Genomic DNA, 21,143 nt, shown 5'->3' with positions numbered 1-21,143 from the left:
AGTATGAATTGAAATGTTGTCGGTGAGTTACACAATTCTACTTTTGCAAACAGTTAACTTGGACTCTTGTGTTGAAATAACGCAGGCCTCACAAGTCCCCCTGTTTTCAGCTGCTCGAAATCATCTGATGGGTCAAACCATTCCCCGAGTTAAGAGAGGAAAACGGCCCTTCCATCAAGCTACGAACTAAATACAACACGCAGTGAATGAAATGCTGCAGTAATATTTCAACATACATTTCGTACACATTTGAATGTACAGGATAACAATTTTGCTTGTCATTCCAGCACATGGTAAAGTCCAATTTTTTTCGACAAGCGGTTTTCTCGTCGAGCAACGACGTCAAGGTAATGACCGAAAGCCCAAAATCTTCTTCAAAATAAAATCCGTAGCAAATTCACCATTCGCTCCACTGAATGTACACCGAAAAAAGACTCCAATAAGTCATTTTAAATTTAATATAATAACCATAATTTTCAATGCAGGCATTTGTTCTCAGGTTGAGATTTAAATAAAAAAATTTTTTTTATAAAAATGCACTCACTGCCTGTATATAAGTTTTATAATGAACACCGTAACCGGAAGTTCATTGTTGTTCATGGCAATGACCAATTTGCTGTGGGCAGGACTCGGGCGATTTATTCCCACTGTGGATTTTCCACAGAAGACACGTTCCACTCGTTCAATGCCAGCTAGACATATATGCGCAAAACAATCGCGTCACCTCGCATAGTTTACAATCTCGAATGCTCACCGTCGTTTTCAGTTGGCATTGAGCTACTTGTCCTGTTTTTGCGTCGCTTTTCTTCTATTGGATTTTCGAAAGGGCGTGTTTGGCCGAATCTGGACCGGGAGTTGCAGCTCCTGTACTTGGGAGACTGGTGAGGAATGACAGCAACTGGAAATTCACTGCAATCCGCCTGAATGGACGCAATGGATTATAAAGATCTTGGACATCATTTCGAGGAGAAGCTGACATTGACAGAGAAATGTGAGTACACAACACCGCATCAAAATAGGTCATGGTTGGTTGTAAAATAAAAGAGCTGGGATAGTGACATTATGAAACAATACTTTTAAAACGACCCTTTTATTCCATCTCGATCGAAATTGGAAATTCCGACGTGGATTATACGTGTATGCGAATGTTGGCATGCCCCGTGTCGTTCCCCAACCTCTCAACCAGGCAGCTCGGAAGTAGAGCAGTGGAAATACTGCACTGGTCTTCATTAGGCATGCAGACACATAGCACATCTCTGCAAAACATGTGGAGATAGAAACATCACGCTCATATATGAAGAGTCGATAAAGATGCTTCTCCCCAAACCCTTCTCAGTCCCCACCGCCTCATTTTAATGGCGAATCTCAGGTCATAAATCTGGAGACAAACATCTACCCTTCATCTTCCCTTGACCTCAACATCTTGATGGAAGATGTCATCCCCCCCCCCTCGCCCTCCATTTCCAGCAGACGTGCATTACCTTGATCAATGTTGCCAATTGCCATGTTGCATGTTTGGGGGTGTGCGTGGGTACCAATGGGGGATGTTCACAGGAACATTTGAGGCTCGAGAATTTCATTTCAAGTATTTTAATGAATTGTTTATGGGTGTGGTCGCTTGAAAATGCACCCATCCAATTATTTTCTATACCATTATGCCGGATAGTGTCACAGCGAGTGGGGGCTGGAGGACATCCTAGCTTACTTAGGGAGGGGCGGGGTACACCTTGCACCGATTACCATGAAACCAGGACATACGCGATCTGTACCTCATTTCCATGGAGTGTCTTCTTGTAAAGAAAGTTACTCAGCATTAAAGCCTTTCCATTGGCAACAGCGACGTGACAACAATTCCCGAAATGACAGTCTGTCAAAGTTCTGAGTCTGGTTTTAATGGCCATTATGACCTGAGTCCAACACACCAAGAATTTTAAAAATTGGGACAATGGGTTCCAAAATAAATTGAGTTTTTCATGTCGGGGGTCCGCGACCCTAGTGAGGATCGAGCGGTTCGGAAAATGAATGAATGAATGAATGTCGGGTGCAAAAAAATGGCCTTTGTTGGGGAATGTTTTTGTGTGATGTTACAGAAAGAAAATCATGGCCAATAACCACCTTCAAATTTGAGTCAAACGGTATAACGTCATTATTTGACATGGCGCTCATCGACTCCTTTGTTTTGTCTTCTACTTAAAAAAAAAAAAAAAAATCAATCGACCAATTGCTCATACAGGCCAAAATGCCAAGACGTTGACGGGTCCAAAAATCCCGTGACGACCACACAGTTGCCTTGAGAAGTCAATTTAACTGGCGCAGATGGAAGATTTTTGGTGAGAAGAGCAATGTCGGCAGTATCTGCTCTCATTCACCTGTCAAACAATCCTCGTACCCTGTCCATGACATGTGAACAGAGCAGACCCTCATGTAGTCTTTTGCAGATTCTCGCTTGTACGATTTTGACGTGAGCAATCGGCCACCCCTGAAAGCCCCTTCGGTTAACCCACCGTATGCTTTTTAGACGGTGCAACAAAGCCCCAAATTGTTACTGATTCAAATCCAGAAACCTAATCTGGCGTTTACCGCTCACTCACTGTAATGCCGTTGCCGTCTAGTATCGAACATGCTACCTAATTTACGTGACCGTGAAAGGCATCGTTTGGTTTCCGGCCCTTCCACCGAGAGCTCCAGCATGTGACGTTATCAGGAATGTGACACCTGAAAGAGCCGGCACGCAAGATAAACAAACATTCTTTGTGTGTGTGTGTGTGTCTCCTCTCTCCGAGTCTCGGTCTTATAAAAATAGCAAAAGGGAAGACAAAAGAAGAGGATCCCAGCCAAGGGCTGTTTATTTTTTACAGCTTGGTGTACATGCAGAGCTCTGGAAAAAAAAAAAAGGTATAATCATCCCCCAAATGCTTGAAGAGAAGACTTTATCCTTTTCCCTGATATAATCACAACGATGGTTGTGACCTTTTGTCAAATAAATCTATTCTGCTTTCTTGCAGTACGTTTTCTTATCTGGAACATCTCAGTCTCGGCCTCCTGTGAGGCTGGTTTGTTCAATTCCTGATATTGACCAAAGTATGACCGAAGAACTTTGGACTGTTATTTGGAGGGATATCAGTTCACTCCCCAAGCCCATGTTGGGGGGGGGGGGGGGAGTGGTGCGGATAAGAAAACTTTGTGTCCTCATCTGTGATGTTGCCCCGCAGTCGGAATCTCGGTTTTCAGTCAAACACGTCATTGTGAAAATAATCACGAGACGTCGACTCACTCCCCTTTTGTCCAGATCGCTCCCGAGCTATGTTGACGTCATGCTGTTGGCTCACTGTCAAGCTCACTGCCGGTCTGGAAATGCAGCCTCAAAACCTTGCAACACCAGCTGATGGTTTCACCGGGGGTCGCTGAACAACTAGTCACACTCACGTTACTTAGCAATGTCGTGCTTCGTCACGGATATGCAGGAACCGCTTCCCATTTGAGATTTGACCAAACCGCGAATACACACGTAAAGTTATAACTCGCTAACTCGTTAGCCGCTTTTCGTGATCATCAACCAATGAGGATTCTTTTTTTTTTTTTTTTTTTTTTTTTTTTACCACGCGACCTCGTGTTTTGCCGTTATGAAATCGGTTGAGCTTCAAGAACCATGGATGCGAGTTAGGTATTTTCACCCTGTCACGCTCAAATTGGTTTCACGAGCTTGTTATCAGTCGCGGAAGAAAAAAAAAGTCAGTTATTGAGGTGACGAGCTCCCTTTTGGGGCTGGTTTTGTCTTCGTGCAAATGTCATTTGACGTGACACTGAAAGGATCTCACTCAGCAATTGTCTCTTCTGGGCGTAACATTTTGGATGATACAACCAACTGCTGACAAGATGGAACGCACAATTTTGCCAAGTGGGTGTAGATTGCTTAAAAGTATTTGAATTGGAGGGCAAAACATTTTTTTTTGGGGGGGCGGGGAGTGGAATGGGTGGGCTAGAATGACTGAGAAACTGGAAACTATCGAGTTGGTGTTTTGGGGTGAGAGGGGGGGCGGACGTAGAAAAGGAAGAGACCAGCGCTCTTCTCTGTGCACGCTTCCACGTCAGCGTCGGCGAAGCCGAGAGCAGATGTTCTAAATCTCAGCCCGACGCCTGCACAGGAAAAGGAGAGGAAGGCCTCCATTCTGCTGCAGAGTCGAAGGATGGCAGAATAAAAGGGCTTCCTGAGGGTTTATGTTCCGATTACTCATGTTTCCCCCTCCTCGTACCTTTTTGGTCGTTTCAAAAAAAAGAAAAAGAAAAAATGAATTGCCATTGATGTTGTTAATCCTGTTTGTGGGGGATTATTTCCCGTGTGAGGTAGCATTTAGGCCCAAATAGACCCGTCACGTCAAATTGGAGAGATTAGCTCTTGTGGCAAGGGGTGCATACATTTTAGTGCTGAGAACTAAATGATTATTTCATATATATATAATTTAAGCAAAATTGATTTTCTTTGTTTTTCTGCTTCAAAGAGTCTCTTTTGGTACGACTGTATGATTATGACTATGACTGTTCCATTACTCTTATATATATATATATATATATATATATATATATATTCTTTTAAACACGAATGGAGATTTTTGGATGCGAGTCCGAGCTAATCAAAGCCACATTTTATTCGAACGTTTTTATTTTTAATCTGGTGGGTGGACTGGTAGAAATGCGTTGAATCTAACCTTCAGTTTGACGAGAGCATTTTTTTGGAAGTTCACCTTGACCTCAAAGTAATTGTTTTTCCGTCCCACGGAGGCTCCGCTGCATCTTGTCAGCCGGCCTCCGTGCTTCTTCTCTGACTGCGCTTTGCAGTAACCGTGCTCGGCTGTTTGTGTTGACGCACCGCTCTAACCTCGGGGGGGATAGTGGGGGGTGGGGGTGGGGGGTCGCAAACAGATGCGGCACCACTCTGCTTTCTGCCTTGAGTGCCCGTTTGCAACCCCGGTTGTCCACTTGACAATCACTCACACGTCATCCAGCAGACATCAATTCTAGCCACCGGATCCTTCAGATTCTCATATTAGAACCCGAGCCGACCACAGACATCGAAAAAGACGCGCATGTGCTCGTACTCAATCGCTGTCAACATGTCGTATTTGCACTTTGGATCAATTTCATGCTTTTCTGCTTTCCTACATGGATGCTTTGAGATACACTTGAAACCAGTCAAACCGCAGCTTCTCCCGCTGCGCCGGAAAAATCGATGACCTCGCCAGGCCCCTTCGGTGATGCCGCGCGACCCCCTCCATGGACCCCAGATGCAGTAAAGCCACCTCGAAACATTTCGTAGCTACGGTTACACTGAAGGGCGTGAAAAGATGAAGCGGATTGTCGTCGGATGCCATGGTGCTTACTGCTTTCACAGCACAAAACAGTTTTTTGTTTTTTTTCCTCTCTCGTTCATATATGTTCTTGTCCCATGTTTCGGCCGTCCCGTTTTCATCTTCAAGCGGAGCCTATCGTGAACATCTGCCCTTATTTACGCCGTGTTCTTGCTCACCATAGCAACAGTGTGCGTATGAGCTCATCATGAGGTCACGGCCGAAGGAAACGTTACTTTTTTCTCCGCCTTTTAAAAGTTTTGTTCAGCTGTTCTACAAGTGAGACGCAACAAACAAAGAAAAAAAAAAAAAAGCTTCTTGTTGATCTTCTGGCACCACTTCTGGCCTTCTTTTAGTATCTACCCTGTCCGTAATTGCAAGTGGAGAAGAGTCAACCAGGAAAATCTGAATAATGAATGAGTCATCAATAATGACTGCTGTGCATGAGTTCCAGCTCTGCGACTGAGTAGCCCACGTCTTTGTTTAAAAGCATCTGGAGACCCCTCCTCTCAAAGGAGTCACATCCTGTCTTCCTCTTCCTCTTCGCAGGGGTTTGTTTTTGACTCTCACATGCGCTGCCTTTTCCAAACACAGCTGTTGGTCCGGTAAACGCTCGCGTGGCCACCAGACGATCGACGGGTTTAAAAGGTTCAACGTGGCATCTCCGATTGTGGCCTCCAAAACGGTGCCGTCATTTTATTTGTTTGTTTTCCCGCAGGGCGCGCGCGCTTCATCTCAAAACTCACCGATGGTCGATTTCGTTCGACTTTGCGTTCTTCGTCAAGAGCGGCGTTATCGGGAAAAACGTACTCATTGATCGAAGGCCTACTATGCAGGGAATGTCACACGCTCAGCTGCCCCGTGTCCTCATTGTTGTTCCTCTCAACAACTCAGGAATGTTCTTCCTCTTTTTCTTCCCTCCGGGCGCGGTCACTTGTCGCTCGTGAGCATTTCCGTGTTTTGAACGCACGCAGGAAGTGCTGTCGGAGCACACAAACTTTGCGCCGCGCTCACACACATCCAGTTAAGTCGAAATGTACCGCATATGACACTAAATATATGGAAGTCCTGATTTTCATCCACCAGACATAGCCCCCCCCCTCCACCCCTGTATAAGTGTGGAAGTAGAGTTGTGGATGCCTGAGATTCCTGAGCTGGCCTGACCCAGATCTAACAACACACTCCACTCATAACAACGACACGCTCATGCCCATAACTCCTATCTACATGGAGTCTGCTTTACACAGTACAAAGGAGGGATGGGGGCGGGGCTTGTTCAGTACCCCACCTGTTCATTCAATGGACCATTCGTTTTTGTGAATGAAAATTGGTCGAACACACTCATCGTTTCAAGGACACGTCAACCGAGAAAGAACAATTCCATTCATTTGAGGGGGCGGTCTCCGATCCCAGCTGACTTGGGGGAGAAAAACGAGACTGCGCCTTGGTCTGGTTGCCTGTCAATCACAGGGTACGGAAAATCTCTCCCTCGCACTCGCATTGACACCGTCCTGGAGTCGGAAACGGAACTTAAGTCAGGGGAGTGAACCGTTACGCCAGATTTAGAATCAATCAAGTTCATATTTTTACTCGATTGGAGACCCGATAAAAGCTGACCTGCAGTCTGCAGTCTGTTTTTTTTTTTTTTTTTTTTTGGTTTGACTCTTTGGGTTGAGGATTTCACTGGTTCACTGCGCTGATTAAATGTCTTTTAGTTTGCAAGGAATTATAAATCCCGTTTGCTTCTCTTTTATTAAAATAGAAGTCCCCTCAAAATATGACTGATAAACCGTCTGTCTCGTCGAGTATTTTCAAAAAAAGAACTCCGGGAAAGAATGAGAGTGCCAGTCTTCCAGTAACACGAGCAGTCTGGCCTGGCTTTGATTCTCGTCATCTGTGGCTTCAGTTGAATGCGGATACCCAGCCCTTATTTCCATGCTCTGTTTTAATCTGGCACTTGCAGTCGCCCGCCGTATTCTACAGGCCAGGCTCAAACAAACTTGCAGGAAATGTCTCCTGCCCCCGTTGCGACCGTGTTGCACTTGGCCTCCTCCGTGGAGTTGTGCCTTTTGGACAACTTGTCGTAGCGTCTCCAAAGGTGCCTCGGCAGACGCCCGCCCCTTTTAAGGCCGACATTCTCAGTATGGTGCCCGTCGCTATTTATAAACCGCCAAGTCTGTCACAGTGGCACAGAAACCGGAGATAGCAGTGAGGGTGAGGAGGCGGCGGGGGGAGGAGGTGGGGGAGTTGAAGTTGTGATCCTGTCACGAGGGCTTGTTGGCGTTCTTGTCATGCTCTGTCCTTTTACGCCCGTTGTGTTGCCCGGGTGACTGAGAATCCACACGGACGTAAAGACACAACCCAAATTTCATTAGGTTTTGTTGAAGGTACGACAGTAAGTTAGAACATGCTATTGGTCGTGATGTCAGCAATTGTACTTTTTTAGGTGAAATAAATAATTTGTTCTCACGTTGTAACGTTTGGTAAACGTTAGCATTCTATTTGGCTCACCCAAAGTGTGTTTTTATAATTTTTTTTTTTTTTTTTTTTTTACATACACAATACTTAATTGCAAATACTATAAACCTCAGGTGAATGTATTTGTCGGACGGTCATGATGTTAGCAATTGTACTTTTTTAGCTGAAATAAATCATTTGTTCTCACCTTGTAACGTTTGGTAAACGTTAGCATGCTATTAGGCTAACCCAAAATATGTTTTTATACATTTTTCTTTTTTTTTTTTTTTTACATACATGATACTTAATTGCAAATACTAAAAATCTCAGATGAATGTATTTGCCGGACGGTCGTGATGTCAGCAATTGTACTTTTTTAGGTGAAATGAATAATTTGTTCTCACGTTCTTACGTTTGGTGAACGTTAGCTCCCACGGCGACGAATGAAGTCTTTTGAAAGAGAACAATGTCTTATTTGTTCAACAATGGGCGTATCGCTCCTGCAGTGCTTACAGACAACAAAAAACACGCCCGTGCCGCGCTGCTCGCAACCGGCCAAGTCTGTTGCAGCCTCGCCCTGTCATGTGATGGACGGTCTTCTCGCCCCACAGTCAGCTTCTCGCCCCACAGTCAGCCTTTGTTCTCTTACTTGAATGTGTCTTATCACACGGACGCCTGCTGTTCTTTATGGCATTGCAATGTTTCCAGCAGAACTTAAAAAAAATGACACAGAGTTCCACTTTGACACCATGGCATGGTCGAAGGAAGAAAAAAAAAAACAGGAAGATCCTCTCAGGGAATCCAGGATGGTTTTATCGAAACTTGTTGATTACCGTAAACATTGGCCGTGTAGTGGTTCACATAGATGACTTTAGCGTAGCTGCAATTCCCCACAGATTATCCATGCGTCTGTCCTTCCATTCATTTATTTTTTATTTTTTTTTATAATGCTTGTCTTCATTAGGGTTGTGGGTTCCATTGAGTTCATCCCGCATGACTTTGGGCAACCCTTGAGTGGTGTGCCAGACAATCGCAGAAACACATCACGCTCAGAATTTTTTTTTTTCCCCCCTACGAATCTTTCTAAGAACAAAGTTGTCCAAACAAGTTGTTGCCACGAGTAGCTTTTTTTTCCCCTTCTTGTTCCTGTCCAGTTGTAACAAATAGCATCCAACTTTCCATCCCACGATTCCTCATTAGTGCCGTACAGTGGGGTGCCTTGGAAAGTAGCCCAGTGTTAATCTGTAATTTATGCGGTTGGGTGAGTGTTTGGTCGGGCCCAACGAGAGCGTCACTCTCCATCTGCACATTGTTGGCAAACTGAGAGGCGAGTTGGCCTTCAGCCTCCATCTCTAACTTCTCTCTCATCGTTTTTTTTTTTTTTTTATCCAACAGTCTGCTCATGTAAAAGTGGCCACTGCTTTCTTTGTTTTCCACTTTCAATGCCCTCCCGCCCCCAACCCGTCTTTCTTTCTCAGCAAATATCTACTGCAATGTTCTCATGCCTCAGTGGCTCGATCGCCTTCCACTTCTATTTCCTGTCACAGTGATACACTGCGCAGTTTGTCACTCGTATCCTCGAGAAAGACAACCACGGGCGGGGCCACACAGTGAGGTCATCGGCGGGTCTCTAAAGCCTCAATGAAACCAAAAGTCAGAACAGATGTTCAAACAGAATGATGGCGGTAAATGTACATTAGCTTCATTTGTAGATGACAAGTTTTTGGGCGTAGTGCCAGACAATGCTGACCCCTAATTTGCAAAGAGGCTAAAATATGCAATGCCATCATCTTCATTTTTTTCACTCTTTTTTTTTTTTAGGGTTTTGTACAATTTATTTTGAGGGAACGTTCACTTGTCTTTTTTTTTTTTTTTTTTAACATAAAAATTCCATTTGAATTTGAGCCGCTCCGTTGTTTCAGTCTCGGTGAATGTCATGAACTTGGGTTGTTTGTTTTACGCCGGCCGGCTTGTTAAAACAATGCTGACGGGGGTTATTTTCTGCCGGGCTGAAAAAGGAAAGGGAGGGGCAGAGCAGTCTTGCCGCCGATGTGCTGACGTGCGTGTGAATGACGTGCGAAAGTGTTAGTTAATGATTTCTAATGAGGTTGGAGTGTTGGCGATAATGAAGCTGTTGTGAGCTCCTCGGGTTTGACACTGAAAGTGTGTCAGCAATGAAGGAGGAAAGTGTACAAGCTAACATAATTAGATTTGACACTGAGCTAGTTGCATGTTGTCATCCCTCAAAAATTGAGTTCATTTTCCCCTCTCCGCAGCTCTGCCCTTGCAAGGTGACTCTCAGCCCACCCCCAATGGAGACAAGTGTGCGGGGAGCGTATTTCTGACGCCGGACGATTCAGCCATCACAGACCTTTCTCCCAAGACTGAGTCCTGCACCAAAGCAGAAACCCCCACAGAGATGACGGATGCTTCCTGCAAGACGGACCGGTCAGCCCCCGGCACCGGCGGGAGCCCCCAGCCCAAGAAAGGTGAGCTATGAACTGCTCGTTTGCACGTAGGCGCAGGCATGTTGTTTCTCGTGTGCGGTCAACGTCCTTATTGGATTTAGGTCAGTTGAATGAATCGAAATTGTGGATTTGGATCTGCGTTTTAAGGACAGCCTTTGAAGACCTCACCAAGCGGTGCTACACTTGAAAATTCGGAATTGCTCATACACTGTTTAAAAAAAAAACAAAGAGGGAGAACAAGGCCTTCCCTCGTGAATTGTCTTTTTTTCTGTCCTGTTTCATATCTTTCAGCATCAAATGATGAATAAGCATTTTCCTCTGTTGGGACCATCATCCTGCACTGCACTACAGCACAATCTTAAAATGATCTATTAGAATCACCTTCAAATGGGTGGAAAGCAGTCTTTGTCACTTTTTGATGAGGGCATTAAAAAAAAAAAAAAAAGCACCATAATGCACACAATGCAATCAATACGTGTGAGACGATTACATAATTTTGTACTTTGGTGTCAATCAATTCATTCCCACCTGACAGATGGCTGTGCACAAAAGCCAAATGAAATCATTTGCGCCGCGTCGACTTGTGTCGTGGCATGTTGGGGGAAGGCCGGGGCACATTAAATAGCATCTCTGCGAGACTGGCGTATACTTTACATCCATATAACAGACCCATGGTGGGAGGGAGGGAAATCTGGTTGCCATGGTGACTGCGCTGAAAGTGTTGCACGCAATCCATTCAGAGCTGAGCATCGTGACCTTTCATTGACACGATCGCTTCAACCTTGACGAATGATTAGAACATGTGGCGTGAAAAAAAAATTATTTTCCTCAACAAAATTCAAAAGTGGGCAGATAGTTTGCGTTTCAAATCGATCCGTCGAAGCAGCCGAAAAGTCGATGCGCTGCTTGTCAATTGCGAAATGATGTTTAAAAATTCAATGTGCTCTTCTAAAATGTAACGCCAATCATTTGTGGCGCACCCGGTGCTGACTGGAAACTGCCGTTTGGCTCTTCCGCAGATGCCATGAACTCGGAGCAGCGGCAGAAGCTCGCCAAGCAAAGGAGGGAGGAAAGAGCCCGATATATCGGTGAGTAATAAGCTCGATCCATGACGTTACCGGGGAACTGGTTTGTGCACTTAACCAAGTCGATGCATGTCTTATATTCTGCCCGAGCGACTTTATACTAACCTCTTATCCCCGTCTGTCCGTCCGTCCCTCCTCTGGCTCTTTGCTGATGGTTATTGACATTTCTTATTGTTGTCTCCTTGCATGGCTTTCAGAACAACAAACACAGTTGCAAGGTAAGGCGCTTCACTAAAGCCCGTCAACGTACCTGCGATTGTATCATTCCAAAAAGAACTTGAAATTATTTTGGGGGCGTGATTCACTTTCTGGTGCATAACACTGTGATTCATTTTTTTTTTTTAATCTTTAATCAGCGTGACCTTGTTTTTCCCTTTAATTTTAGGGGTTTCATTCCTACCTCTAATGCATGTTTCCAATTTTAACACCATCATTTAGCTGGACAATGACAATAAATGACGTGGGCAAGCATTATTAGGATACACCACTTCATCGATTCATTATTCCATCCAGAGATTTGGATTAAACTGTGCTTCCATTTTGCGGGTGGGGACAGTTTTAGGGAAGGACTTTTTTCCTTTTCAAGCGGGACTTTACCTCAGATAACAAAGATGTGGGTCAATTATGCCCGTCATGTTCCCAGAAGAGGGAGATACTAACGGCGCCCCGGGCGTAAAAGATGAGCCATCATACACGTGAGCCGAAAGCCGGGCCTTGCGGACCGCTTACGTTTAATTAGCACATTCATTAGCATTGCCGGTGTGGTCACGCTGCTGTCACGCCACCGTCGGATTCGTCTTTGTTGACCGCCAGGTTGATTCTGCTGCAGTGACTCCTAATTTGCTGCAGTCTGTTTTGCATGTCCACCTTTCGGTGTTAAATAGGCCGTGAAGATGCGTTCGCCTAATGTCTCAGCAAGGCTTGCTGCAAATCAATCCGACACGCTGACCTCTCTCCGAAATCTTCCGATCTCGATTTTAGTGATGCGTTCCGATTTCGACACCTTCGGCAGATTTTGGGGCCCATGACGAACACTCCGAATGAAGGGAGTGTCTGCTGGGGAGCGGTGATTTACCCTGAAGCCTATAAGCACAAACACAAGCTTTAACTCGCCGTATTTTCCGCAATTCTGCAGTAATCCTGCAGTCATAATGAGATTTTTTTTTTTTCCGCTCCCCAGCAATTGGATTACGAGAAGAGTTTGTCATTGCCGCTTCTTTGCAGAGAAGAGCTGTTGAACACTGAATGGGAGAAAAATCCTCTCATTTCTTGGCGTGACGCTGCTAAATTCCTCAGGACTAAGTCCATAAAGTATTTGTAATACTGTTTAAAAAAAAAAAAGCACCTCAAGAAAATGCCGATGAGTTCAGGGTTCTGCACCCTCACCACAATACGGTTGTTAGAAACGTGGCTGCGGGTTCAAAAAGCAAAGACGCAGCTGCTATCCAGCATGACAGAAGTTTAATTTGAAAAGGGCTGATTGCCGTTTAATTGCTCCCCCGAAGAAATGAGCCGCGGTTATGTCAAGACCAGCATCTGCTTCAGCAGTCTCCGAAGCGCCGCGGGAAACGTCGATATTTACTGCGTCGCAAAGGATTTCGGCGTGAAAGAACAAACCTCTTGACTCTGAAACGTTTGCGACACGTGCGTGTGGTCACCTCTTCAGCGGCAAAGAAAGCTCAGTGGCTGGAGAAGGAGGAGAAGGCCCGGCGTCTGAGAGAGAGTCAGCTGGAGGACCGCAGGAAGAAGCTTGAGGAACAGCGACTGAAGGCTGAAAAGCGCAGAGCCCTTCTGGAGGAGAAACAGCGGCAGAAACTAGAGAAGAACAAGGTACAGATACATTTCGGGTGATTTCACGCCTAGAATTTGCTTCCTCTGGTCCAAATCCATTGTGGGACCCCCCCCCCATTAAAATGGACCAAAGAAAGCTAGTCTGAAAGCATTCTTTGTTTGGAACTCTCGGCAAAAAAAAAAAAAAAAAAGAGAGATTAGAGCTTGATAGCTTTGGCGGGTCTTTGTGGCGCAGGAGCGATACGAGTCAGCCATCAAGAGGTCGACGAAAAAGACGTGGGCCGAGATCCGCCAGCAGAGATGGTCTTGGGCGGGCGGACTCAACCAGACTTCTCGCAGGGAAAGTGAGTTTTTGGTGACAAAACTAAAATTGAAGAAAGCGTTGCACACACACCCTTCGTCCGAAGCCGGTCATCCAGCTGACGCAATTCGAAGAAATTGTCTTCAGAAGGCGCTTGCGAGGGCGGAGAACCGGAGGTCCCGACACACACGTGATGTCACTGCTGAGAATTGTCCTTCGATACGGCTTTCACCGCCTCCTTTCTCCGTTTTAAAGCTGCCAGAGGGGCAGAGGTGTTGTCGTCGTCTTTTTTTTTTTTTTTTTTTTTTGATGTGTGACTAGTTGTGATGTCATTTAGCCGTTCTGGGCTGAACTCTGCCCGGGGGCCGCGTACAGGCGCAAACATGAGACAACTCCTTTTTCTGTTTTGCGGCTCCAAACCAAATATTTGATTCCTAACAACCTCAACCTTCCCCCTACTTCTCCTCAAAATCTCCCCCCCCCCACCCCCCCTCCTCCACCAAGTGGGCATTCAGATTGATCCTCCTTGTGGCGGACGAATTGCCAATCTTACTCCTGGGAGCGGTGCGTCGCTACCCTTTCTACAAAGGGGATGATCCCGCCCGCGTAAGGCAGCGGGCAGCCCACCCACCCCCGCACTCCCCGGTGCTCGTGTGAACCGATGTTGTGTGTTGCGTTTTCTCCGGTGCAGGCAGATGCTCGGCCTCCACGGTCAACTTGCCAAGACAGGTGGACCCTGTCATTAACAACAGGCTGTCCAAGTCCTCTGCCACGCTCTGGAACTCCCCCAACAGAAGTAAGGACGAGCCAACGTCAATGTCCACCAGGCTTCCCACCCTCCTCATCCCGCTCCCCCCCCCCCCCCCCTCGTACCCTAATTTTTTTTTTGTTTGATTATTGTTATTATGATCGTGTCTGGTGACTTGCCTGCCTGCCTGTGCTTGGTGACCGGTCATTCGCCACACACCTCCCCCCCAACACTCTCACGGTCTCGTATGCATCGTGTTTTTTTTTTTTTTTTCCTGGAATTGACTTCATTTTGGTTTGGTTGTCTGTGCATTTTGGATCAACGTCCTCTCACCGTGGAAGTCATAGCACCATGCTTGGCGGGAGTGTGTTTTCATCGTCTTCTACGTCTCTTCATGGCATTTTCATGTGGTGTCTGCCCTCGGCTTCCTGGTGGTGGTGGTGGTGGTGGCGGATTTGAAACGGTCTTCTCATGAGCGCATCTCAGGAACAGAAAGCACACGAATGTACTTTTCTGTTCATGATGTCATTGGTAACGTCTCGAATTGTGTCACGACGTCACCTCAGCTTTCTTGTATTACTCAACAGAACTTTGCCTTACATCGTTCGGGATTGTCGAAAGAGATTGAACCCTACTAATGTCCTCAAGTGGCTTATCGTTGCAATAAATAAACGGAATGGCGCCTCTGTGAGGCCGCGTTTTCGGTATCGTGGATGCTGAGATGCATTTGTTGTTGTTGTTTTTTTTTTTCTTTCCAAGAGCCACAGTTTCAGACGACAGTTGTTTATATTTCACGTCGCAGCCGTTTTACATGACGCCAAGCCGCACGTGCCACTACGGACCGTATATCTCGTGCGTACGTAATTAGCAATTTACACACCGGCGCGATGGAGATTCCGATTTGACGCTCCATCGTCACGTCGACATCGTTCTAATACCGTGCACACAAAAAGAGGGCGGCTGGCAACCGAAACATATTGCGTCTCCGCAAAGTTGCAGAGCCCAGGGTCTTTGGTCGAGAGAATGCGCTGACATTTACACACAGACGCTACCCACACAGAGTAGTCAATCGGCAGCAACACAGCCGCCTCCTTCTTGCCGCATCGGAGGAAAAGGAGAGGAGGTGGCAGTGCAGCCGCGGTTGCTTAGCAACAGGAGGTAGTCAATTTATCGGTTTGTCCAAAAAAAACAACACAGCGAAGGTGACAGCCTGCGCTCTTATATAAACATGATACTTTATGATCCCAAAAGTCATTTTACCTTTGCCTCGTGAGCTGCCAAACGTGATTGCGCTCTCCGAGCACGTACACTACAGCGTATGGGCTGTGCATGCATTTGTCGATGTCAACTCGGCGTTAAAAAGAGAGAAATTCAGCCCAATACTGTATGCATGTTTAATTATTTACTTGCATCTGGAAAAAAAAAAAAAATTAATTGCAGAAGAGAGATATTCTGCAAACTATTAAAGTCTTCAAATTCCTGTTTCAAAATTTGTTGCGTAATTGAGTAGCGGTCCACGGTTTCCACGCATCATCGTCAGACAGTTTATGAAATTTGTGAAAGCATCGTGATTCTCTGACAGGAAAATTTGCTTTCCGTGCTTGAAATTGGTGATGATGCATGATTGTTTGTTTTTCCTCCCTGACATTATTTCTCTATGTATGACACTGTGATGAATGTCAATCACATGGTACTCAGTAGGCGTGGACACACTTAATGCTGAGCAGCGTTCCAGGAGGTGCTGAGTCACAACGCGTCACCGAAACAGCGGACTGTGTTGCGCTTAAGTGTTGTCCAACAAGCAGATGCTCTGACTCGTGTGCGATGCGTTGGATAGATGTCCAGTGCAGACACTTTACACATGCCGGTAGGGAAATTTAACCCTTTCAGGGACGGGCGGTCACTACAGTGGACAGCCACGCATGTTATCAGGTGACAGGTGATCAGGACCGGCGCATGAAGGGGTTCAAATGTCACCGCTGCAACATTGACACTTTCACACTCATGTTAAGAATACAGAAGCGGCAAAATAAGGACAAATGCTAAGAGCAAGAGACGTGTCGGTAACAGGCCGAGGATTTGACAATGACCCGTTACTGACGGCACCCTCTTGTGTCAGCCCGCAGCCTGCGCCTGAGCCCGTGGGAGAGCAGGATCGTGGAGCGGCTCATGACGCCGACGCTTTCCTTCCTGGCTCGCAGTCGCAGCGCCGCCACCCTCCTCAACAACAGTGACTCTTGTGAGTGTCGCAACCCATCGCCGGCGTGTATTTTTATTTTATTTTTTTCTGCACGAACATTGAAACACAAACATCAGTTTCACATAAGTGAGGTTTTTTTTTTCCTCAATGTATTTTGTGTTTGCATGTATCTTTTGTTTGCCGATGTTAATTCCTGCAGGAGATTTTCTGTGTGATTCTAACAACGAGAAAGAAAGCTATGAAGGAGAACATGCTAACGAAAAGCATCACACAAATCAGTGAATGTCACCATAGAGCAGGGGTGTCAAACATACGGCCCGCGGGCTGAAACCGGCCCCCCAGGAGGTTCAATCAGGCCCGCAGGATCATTTAAAAGTGAAAAAATGCATAGACATGGAATGAATATTTTTAATAAGGTGCAATTCATGGAATATCCGCTAGGGAACACACTGTTTTGATTAGAGTAGAAGACAACATTGTTTTGATCAGAGAAGAAGACAACAGCCGTCTCAGTCTGTCACTGAGACAGACCCAACACAGCAGACGCTGTCAAGGACATGCGAATACTTTATTCTTTACACATTTAATAGCAATCTCCTTAGTTTGTAAGGTGTAGGCAGGGATTAAATTTAGATTTTATATGCACATGTGTAAATGGTTTAAACATTGCTTTCTTTAGAAATCTTGTTTAGTCTTAAAATGCATGACTATATTTTTCAGTACCAATTACTTGTTCAGGTTTTGTGCCTTAGTACAATTAGTGGGATCAGTTGCAATGCATATGTGTGAATGATAAAAGTAAATTACACATTTGTCTAAGCAAATCTAAGGTGCTTCATGTAATGTTTTGTAAAACATATGTTCATTAAATGTCAACATTTTCCAAATATTCTTGTGCTTCTGTAGACCAAAACAAAGGAAAGACATGTTACTTTGGTTCTTAATAGCAGAGTATGGTCAATTTTAATGGTCTGGCCCACTTGACATTGACCGAGGCCGTATGTGGCCCACAATGTGAAATGAGTTTGACACCCCTGCCATAGAGGGACATTGAAGTCTCAATTCTCGATTTGTTTGGGCAGTTGCTGTCATGGACTGTGTGACCCTGAATGTTTAGGATCAGCCTGCATGGTGTGTATATTTGTGTGTGACCTCCCCACCCCGCCCTTGTCTCTGCATGTCTGCCGCACTACTCAGACTCTCATCACTGCTCCCGTTCAGCTTCGGCCAGTCCGCTCAACGCCTACTCCCACCACCAGCACCGGAACTCCGCCGAGCGCTGGAGGTACTCCTCTGCCAGCACGCCCGACATCACCCAGCGCCAACGCCAACGGATATCCACACCGGTAGGCCGTGTGATAACGTGTCCAGTCAATAGACTGGACCGTGCCCGACATTGTTAGTTGAGTTCAGGAGTATTTGTTGACCGCTCAGCAAAACTAACATCCCTCCGGCAAAAGTCTCCATCCCGGATCCTAAAATGACCGCTGCTCGGTTCATTAATATTTCTGATTTAAGCGCTACGTGGTTCAAATTCGTGCGACTATCCCGTTGAATATTGATGACTTTTCACTGCGGCCTGGTAAAAATACATTTGGCTGCTCGCCGCGTCTTCTCACGAACCGCCAAATGAACTCAGGGAGGAGTGCTTTTGAGTGTAAAAAGATGCAAGCTTGAATGCGAATAGGAACATGATATGAATAACAGTGGCTGAAACTTATTTCAAAGCGGTTCTGAATAGAATCTGCGGCAGCATCTGTTTTCCGAGGTAACCAATGGATGCTCACATCAAGGCGTGTGCTGAATCCTCCCTTTGTTGTTGTTGTTGTTGTCGTCGTCCTTATCAAGGTTGACCAAAAGAAGAAGGAGAAGAAAGACAAGGAGAGAGAGAATGAGAAAGAGAAGAGCGCACTGACAAAAGAGAGAGTACAGAAGAAGAGACAGACTCCATCGCCCACCACACTCACAAGGAGATCCCAGACAGAGTCCAGGTATTGCCTACAGACACCAAAGTATCCCATGACAGCAGGAAAAAAAAGAAAAAAAAACGTTCCCCTTTTAGAGTCATGAAACCGTCAATCCATCATCGAGGAAAGTTATATATTCTCGGAGCCGAGTAGTTTGGAGCAGATGGTTCTCGAGATGCTCTCATCTGAGTACTGAGAGAAGTTCTGCTGGACGCGGCTCTGGCGCACGTCTGTTGGAATGAGAGCGAGGAGTTCTCGGGCAGAACTGGGTTTTATCAACTGACGCGTTCGTCTTTCACCTCCCTCGAGTCAGAGTCTGGTGTCAACACAAAGCGGAGTCTCGCTCACACGCGCTTCCCCTTGACCCAGTTTTGTTCTATATACAAGTACTTGTCCCGACGCCGCGACGGTCCCGTTTCCTTTTGAGCTCACTCTTTCCTTTGCACGCTTGTGTCCCGTCTCAGCACCCCCAAGCCGAGAACAAGACCTCCATCGCCCGCTCCTCCCAAAAGTCGGCCCTTGTCGCCTTTGGTACCGGCGGCGGGTTCCAAGACGCCCGCGGGGAAGAAGACACCCCCTCCCGCTACCAAGACCCGACCCAAACGGGCTCAGACACCCGCCAGGGTGCAGCCCCAGACGGTGACCGCGGTCGCCGTGGAAACCGGCCAAGAATCCAAGGAGTCTGACACTCCCGAGGAGAAAAAGGGTGAGTCTGCTAACCACGGTGATGATATCCATCCTTCGAGGTGACTTCACGTTTTGGCTGCCTTTCATGGTACACATGTCTGGATACAGCACTGTTATGTGAACATTTTGAGGGGGGTTTTTTTGTGGCCATTTTAGTTTTGAAACACAAATATATTGGAGATAATGAGTGATCATAGAACACAAATATGCAAGGTCCTGACAGGTTACAAGAGCAAAATTAGGTCCGATTGCAAGGTGATATGTATTGTTCAACTCCGAGCTTTGTGACCCCGCGTCAATCAAAACGGAGCTTTGTTATGTGCTGGAGGTTCCTGTGTTTATTACGATGCGCATATGTACCGAATTATTTGGCGCATGTTGCTTTTTCAGCCCGCCGGCACTGTTGCATCGCTTGAGTCCTTCATCGTATGTTTGTTTCCTCTCTTGCAGACTCCGGTAATGTGTCGGCTTCTGCCCCAGCCGCATCTCCCTCCCCCAGCCCGCCACTTGTTGAAGCCTCCTCCGGTGCCGTGCCTAAAGAAGAGCTGACCACACCAGCTGCCTCCCCCGCAAATAATCCCGCTACCCCCGCGGTGGCGGCGGCCAGCAGGCCGTCAGCTGGCACCAACGACCCCGAGGAGGCCGCCCGCGTCCTGGCCGAAAAACGCAGACAAGCGCGGGAGCAGCGGGAACGAGAGGAGCAGGAGCGTCAAGAGCAAGAGCACAGGAACAGGTCGGTTTGAGTCATCTACTATGTGCTCTATATTTATACAAATATCTGTTTTCCAATTCAGAGAGTAAAATGGAAAAAAATGAGGAGAAAATTCAAATTTACAGATTCCTAAAAAAAAAAAATTTGATTGTGTTCAATGACAATGTATTTTTTTTTCCCCCGCTGTTACTTCCCACCACCACCGCGTACGTGAACGCCGCGCGTCACATGCCCGCGTCCTTCCAGGATCCTCCGGGAGGAGGCGATGGCGCGGGATGCAGAAGAGCGGAAGCGCAGAGAGGAGGAGGCTCGTTTCATGGCCGAGCAGCAGCGTCTGAGGGATGAAGTCCAGCGAGCCGAAGAGGAGAAGGAGGCCAAGGAGCGGGCCAGAGCTGAGCAGGAGGAGAACGACAGGCTGCAGAAGCAGGTCAGTGCTTGAATGACAGCTTGATGCATTTTGAATAGGGAACAGGTGACGATCGGAAACCAACAAATCAACGTGCAGCTGTCAAACGATACTGAAAGAAATAAAAGCAAAGCAAAAAAACCTATGAATTGAGCATGTCCAAAGTGGAATAAGAAGAATCTTAAGCTAGGCGCAGGATATACTGAATACGGCTAGTTGTTCAATTTTGTCCAGTATTGATAGAGAAATCAACTAACGCAATGACATCATGTTTAAAGTTTTATTTAATTTCGGGGTGTCGGGCCGTCTCGGGCGGAGGGCTCTTTGAAGTCCACGTGGAGTTGCCTCACCGCAAAAAGTGTGAAGAGCTGTTGAGCTGGATGCGAACAGATGGAAGGATGCAAGACTCGGCTTGAGAAGTGGGAGTAAACAGTTTACGAACGAAGTGACAAAAGTTAATCAAATCTCCGGCCAAAGGGGCCGGACTGGAGGCGTGGTATGCAAATATAGGGGGCAGTGTTTTTCTTGTAATTTGCATATGTAATCAATAAAAGTTCGACAGGAAGCACGGGAACTTGGGAGTGCGATTTGCACAGCAATCGCCGTTGGCTGCCCTGGGGAATCGTGCTTCCGTCGACTGCAAAGACAATCTTCCCTGAGTCGAGTCCTTTGTTTAAACTTGTCCGGGTAAAATCTCTGACAAGTACAGAAAACAGAAAATGATTTGTAGTCTATTTTACCATCTGGGCTGCTTAATGCATAGGAGCATCGCCGAGCCTCCCGCGCTGTCTGGCATCTGGGCAGATTAAACCTGGGGGGGAATATGCGCGCCGCTGTCACGGATTATATGTGTCGCACGTGAGCCCTAATAGTCAGAAGAGGCCCACTTGTCTGCCCGGGCACATGCCAGCTGGTGACCTCCATAACAGCGATGAGTGGCGGGGGGGGGGGGCCTTTGGATGGAAGGGGGGAGGGG

The 21,143-nt window shown here is 46.5% G+C and overlaps 1 protein-coding gene and 1 long non-coding RNA gene across 6 annotated transcripts in view; both read left to right on the top strand.

Moving 5' to 3' along the window:
• Window positions 1-627: 627 nt before the first annotated feature.
• The window catches only part of map7d1b (MAP7 domain containing 1b), a 22,489-nt gene continuing 1,973 nt past the window's right edge, over window positions 628-21,143 (top strand). Inside the window, exons 1-13 of one of the 5 annotated variants that reach the window (XM_019883275.1) lie at window positions 628-991; window positions 10,079-10,291; window positions 11,290-11,358; window positions 11,553-11,573; window positions 13,022-13,185; window positions 13,382-13,490; window positions 14,139-14,243; window positions 16,315-16,434; window positions 17,617-17,741; window positions 18,244-18,386; window positions 18,827-19,068; window positions 19,500-19,782; window positions 20,008-20,188. In XM_019883275.1, the coding sequence (XP_019738834.1) occupies window positions 925-991; window positions 10,079-10,291; window positions 11,290-11,358; window positions 11,553-11,573; window positions 13,022-13,185; window positions 13,382-13,490; window positions 14,139-14,243; window positions 16,315-16,434; window positions 17,617-17,741; window positions 18,244-18,386; window positions 18,827-19,068; window positions 19,500-19,782; window positions 20,008-20,188 (1,842 nt within the window). In that variant the 5' untranslated portion in view covers window positions 628-924. Of the gene's footprint in view, window positions 992-10,078; window positions 10,292-11,289; window positions 11,359-11,552; window positions 11,574-13,021; window positions 13,186-13,381; window positions 13,491-14,138; window positions 14,244-16,314; window positions 16,435-17,592; window positions 17,742-18,243; window positions 18,387-18,826; window positions 19,069-19,499; window positions 19,783-20,007; window positions 20,189-21,143 lie in introns of all 5 variants that reach the window. The other 4 variants (XM_019883273.1, XM_019883274.1, XM_019883277.1 and 1 more) reach the window with 4 other exon arrangements.
• On the top strand, window positions 14,314-15,610 carry LOC109523856 (uncharacterized). The gene is made up of 2 exons (XR_002169863.1): window positions 14,314-14,768; window positions 15,197-15,610. It is a non-coding gene; the product is annotated as an uncharacterized LOC109523856 (long non-coding RNA).

The sequence above is a fragment of the Hippocampus comes genome, unplaced genomic scaffold (genome assembly GCF_001891065.2).
Source record: "Hippocampus comes isolate QL1 unplaced genomic scaffold, H_comes_QL1_v1.1 scaffold87, whole genome shotgun sequence".
Classification (NCBI taxonomy): Eukaryota; Metazoa; Chordata; class Actinopteri; order Syngnathiformes; family Syngnathidae; genus Hippocampus; species Hippocampus comes.
The sequence above is the reverse complement of the archived record's forward strand: the minus strand, read 5'-3'. Positions and strand labels throughout refer to the sequence as shown.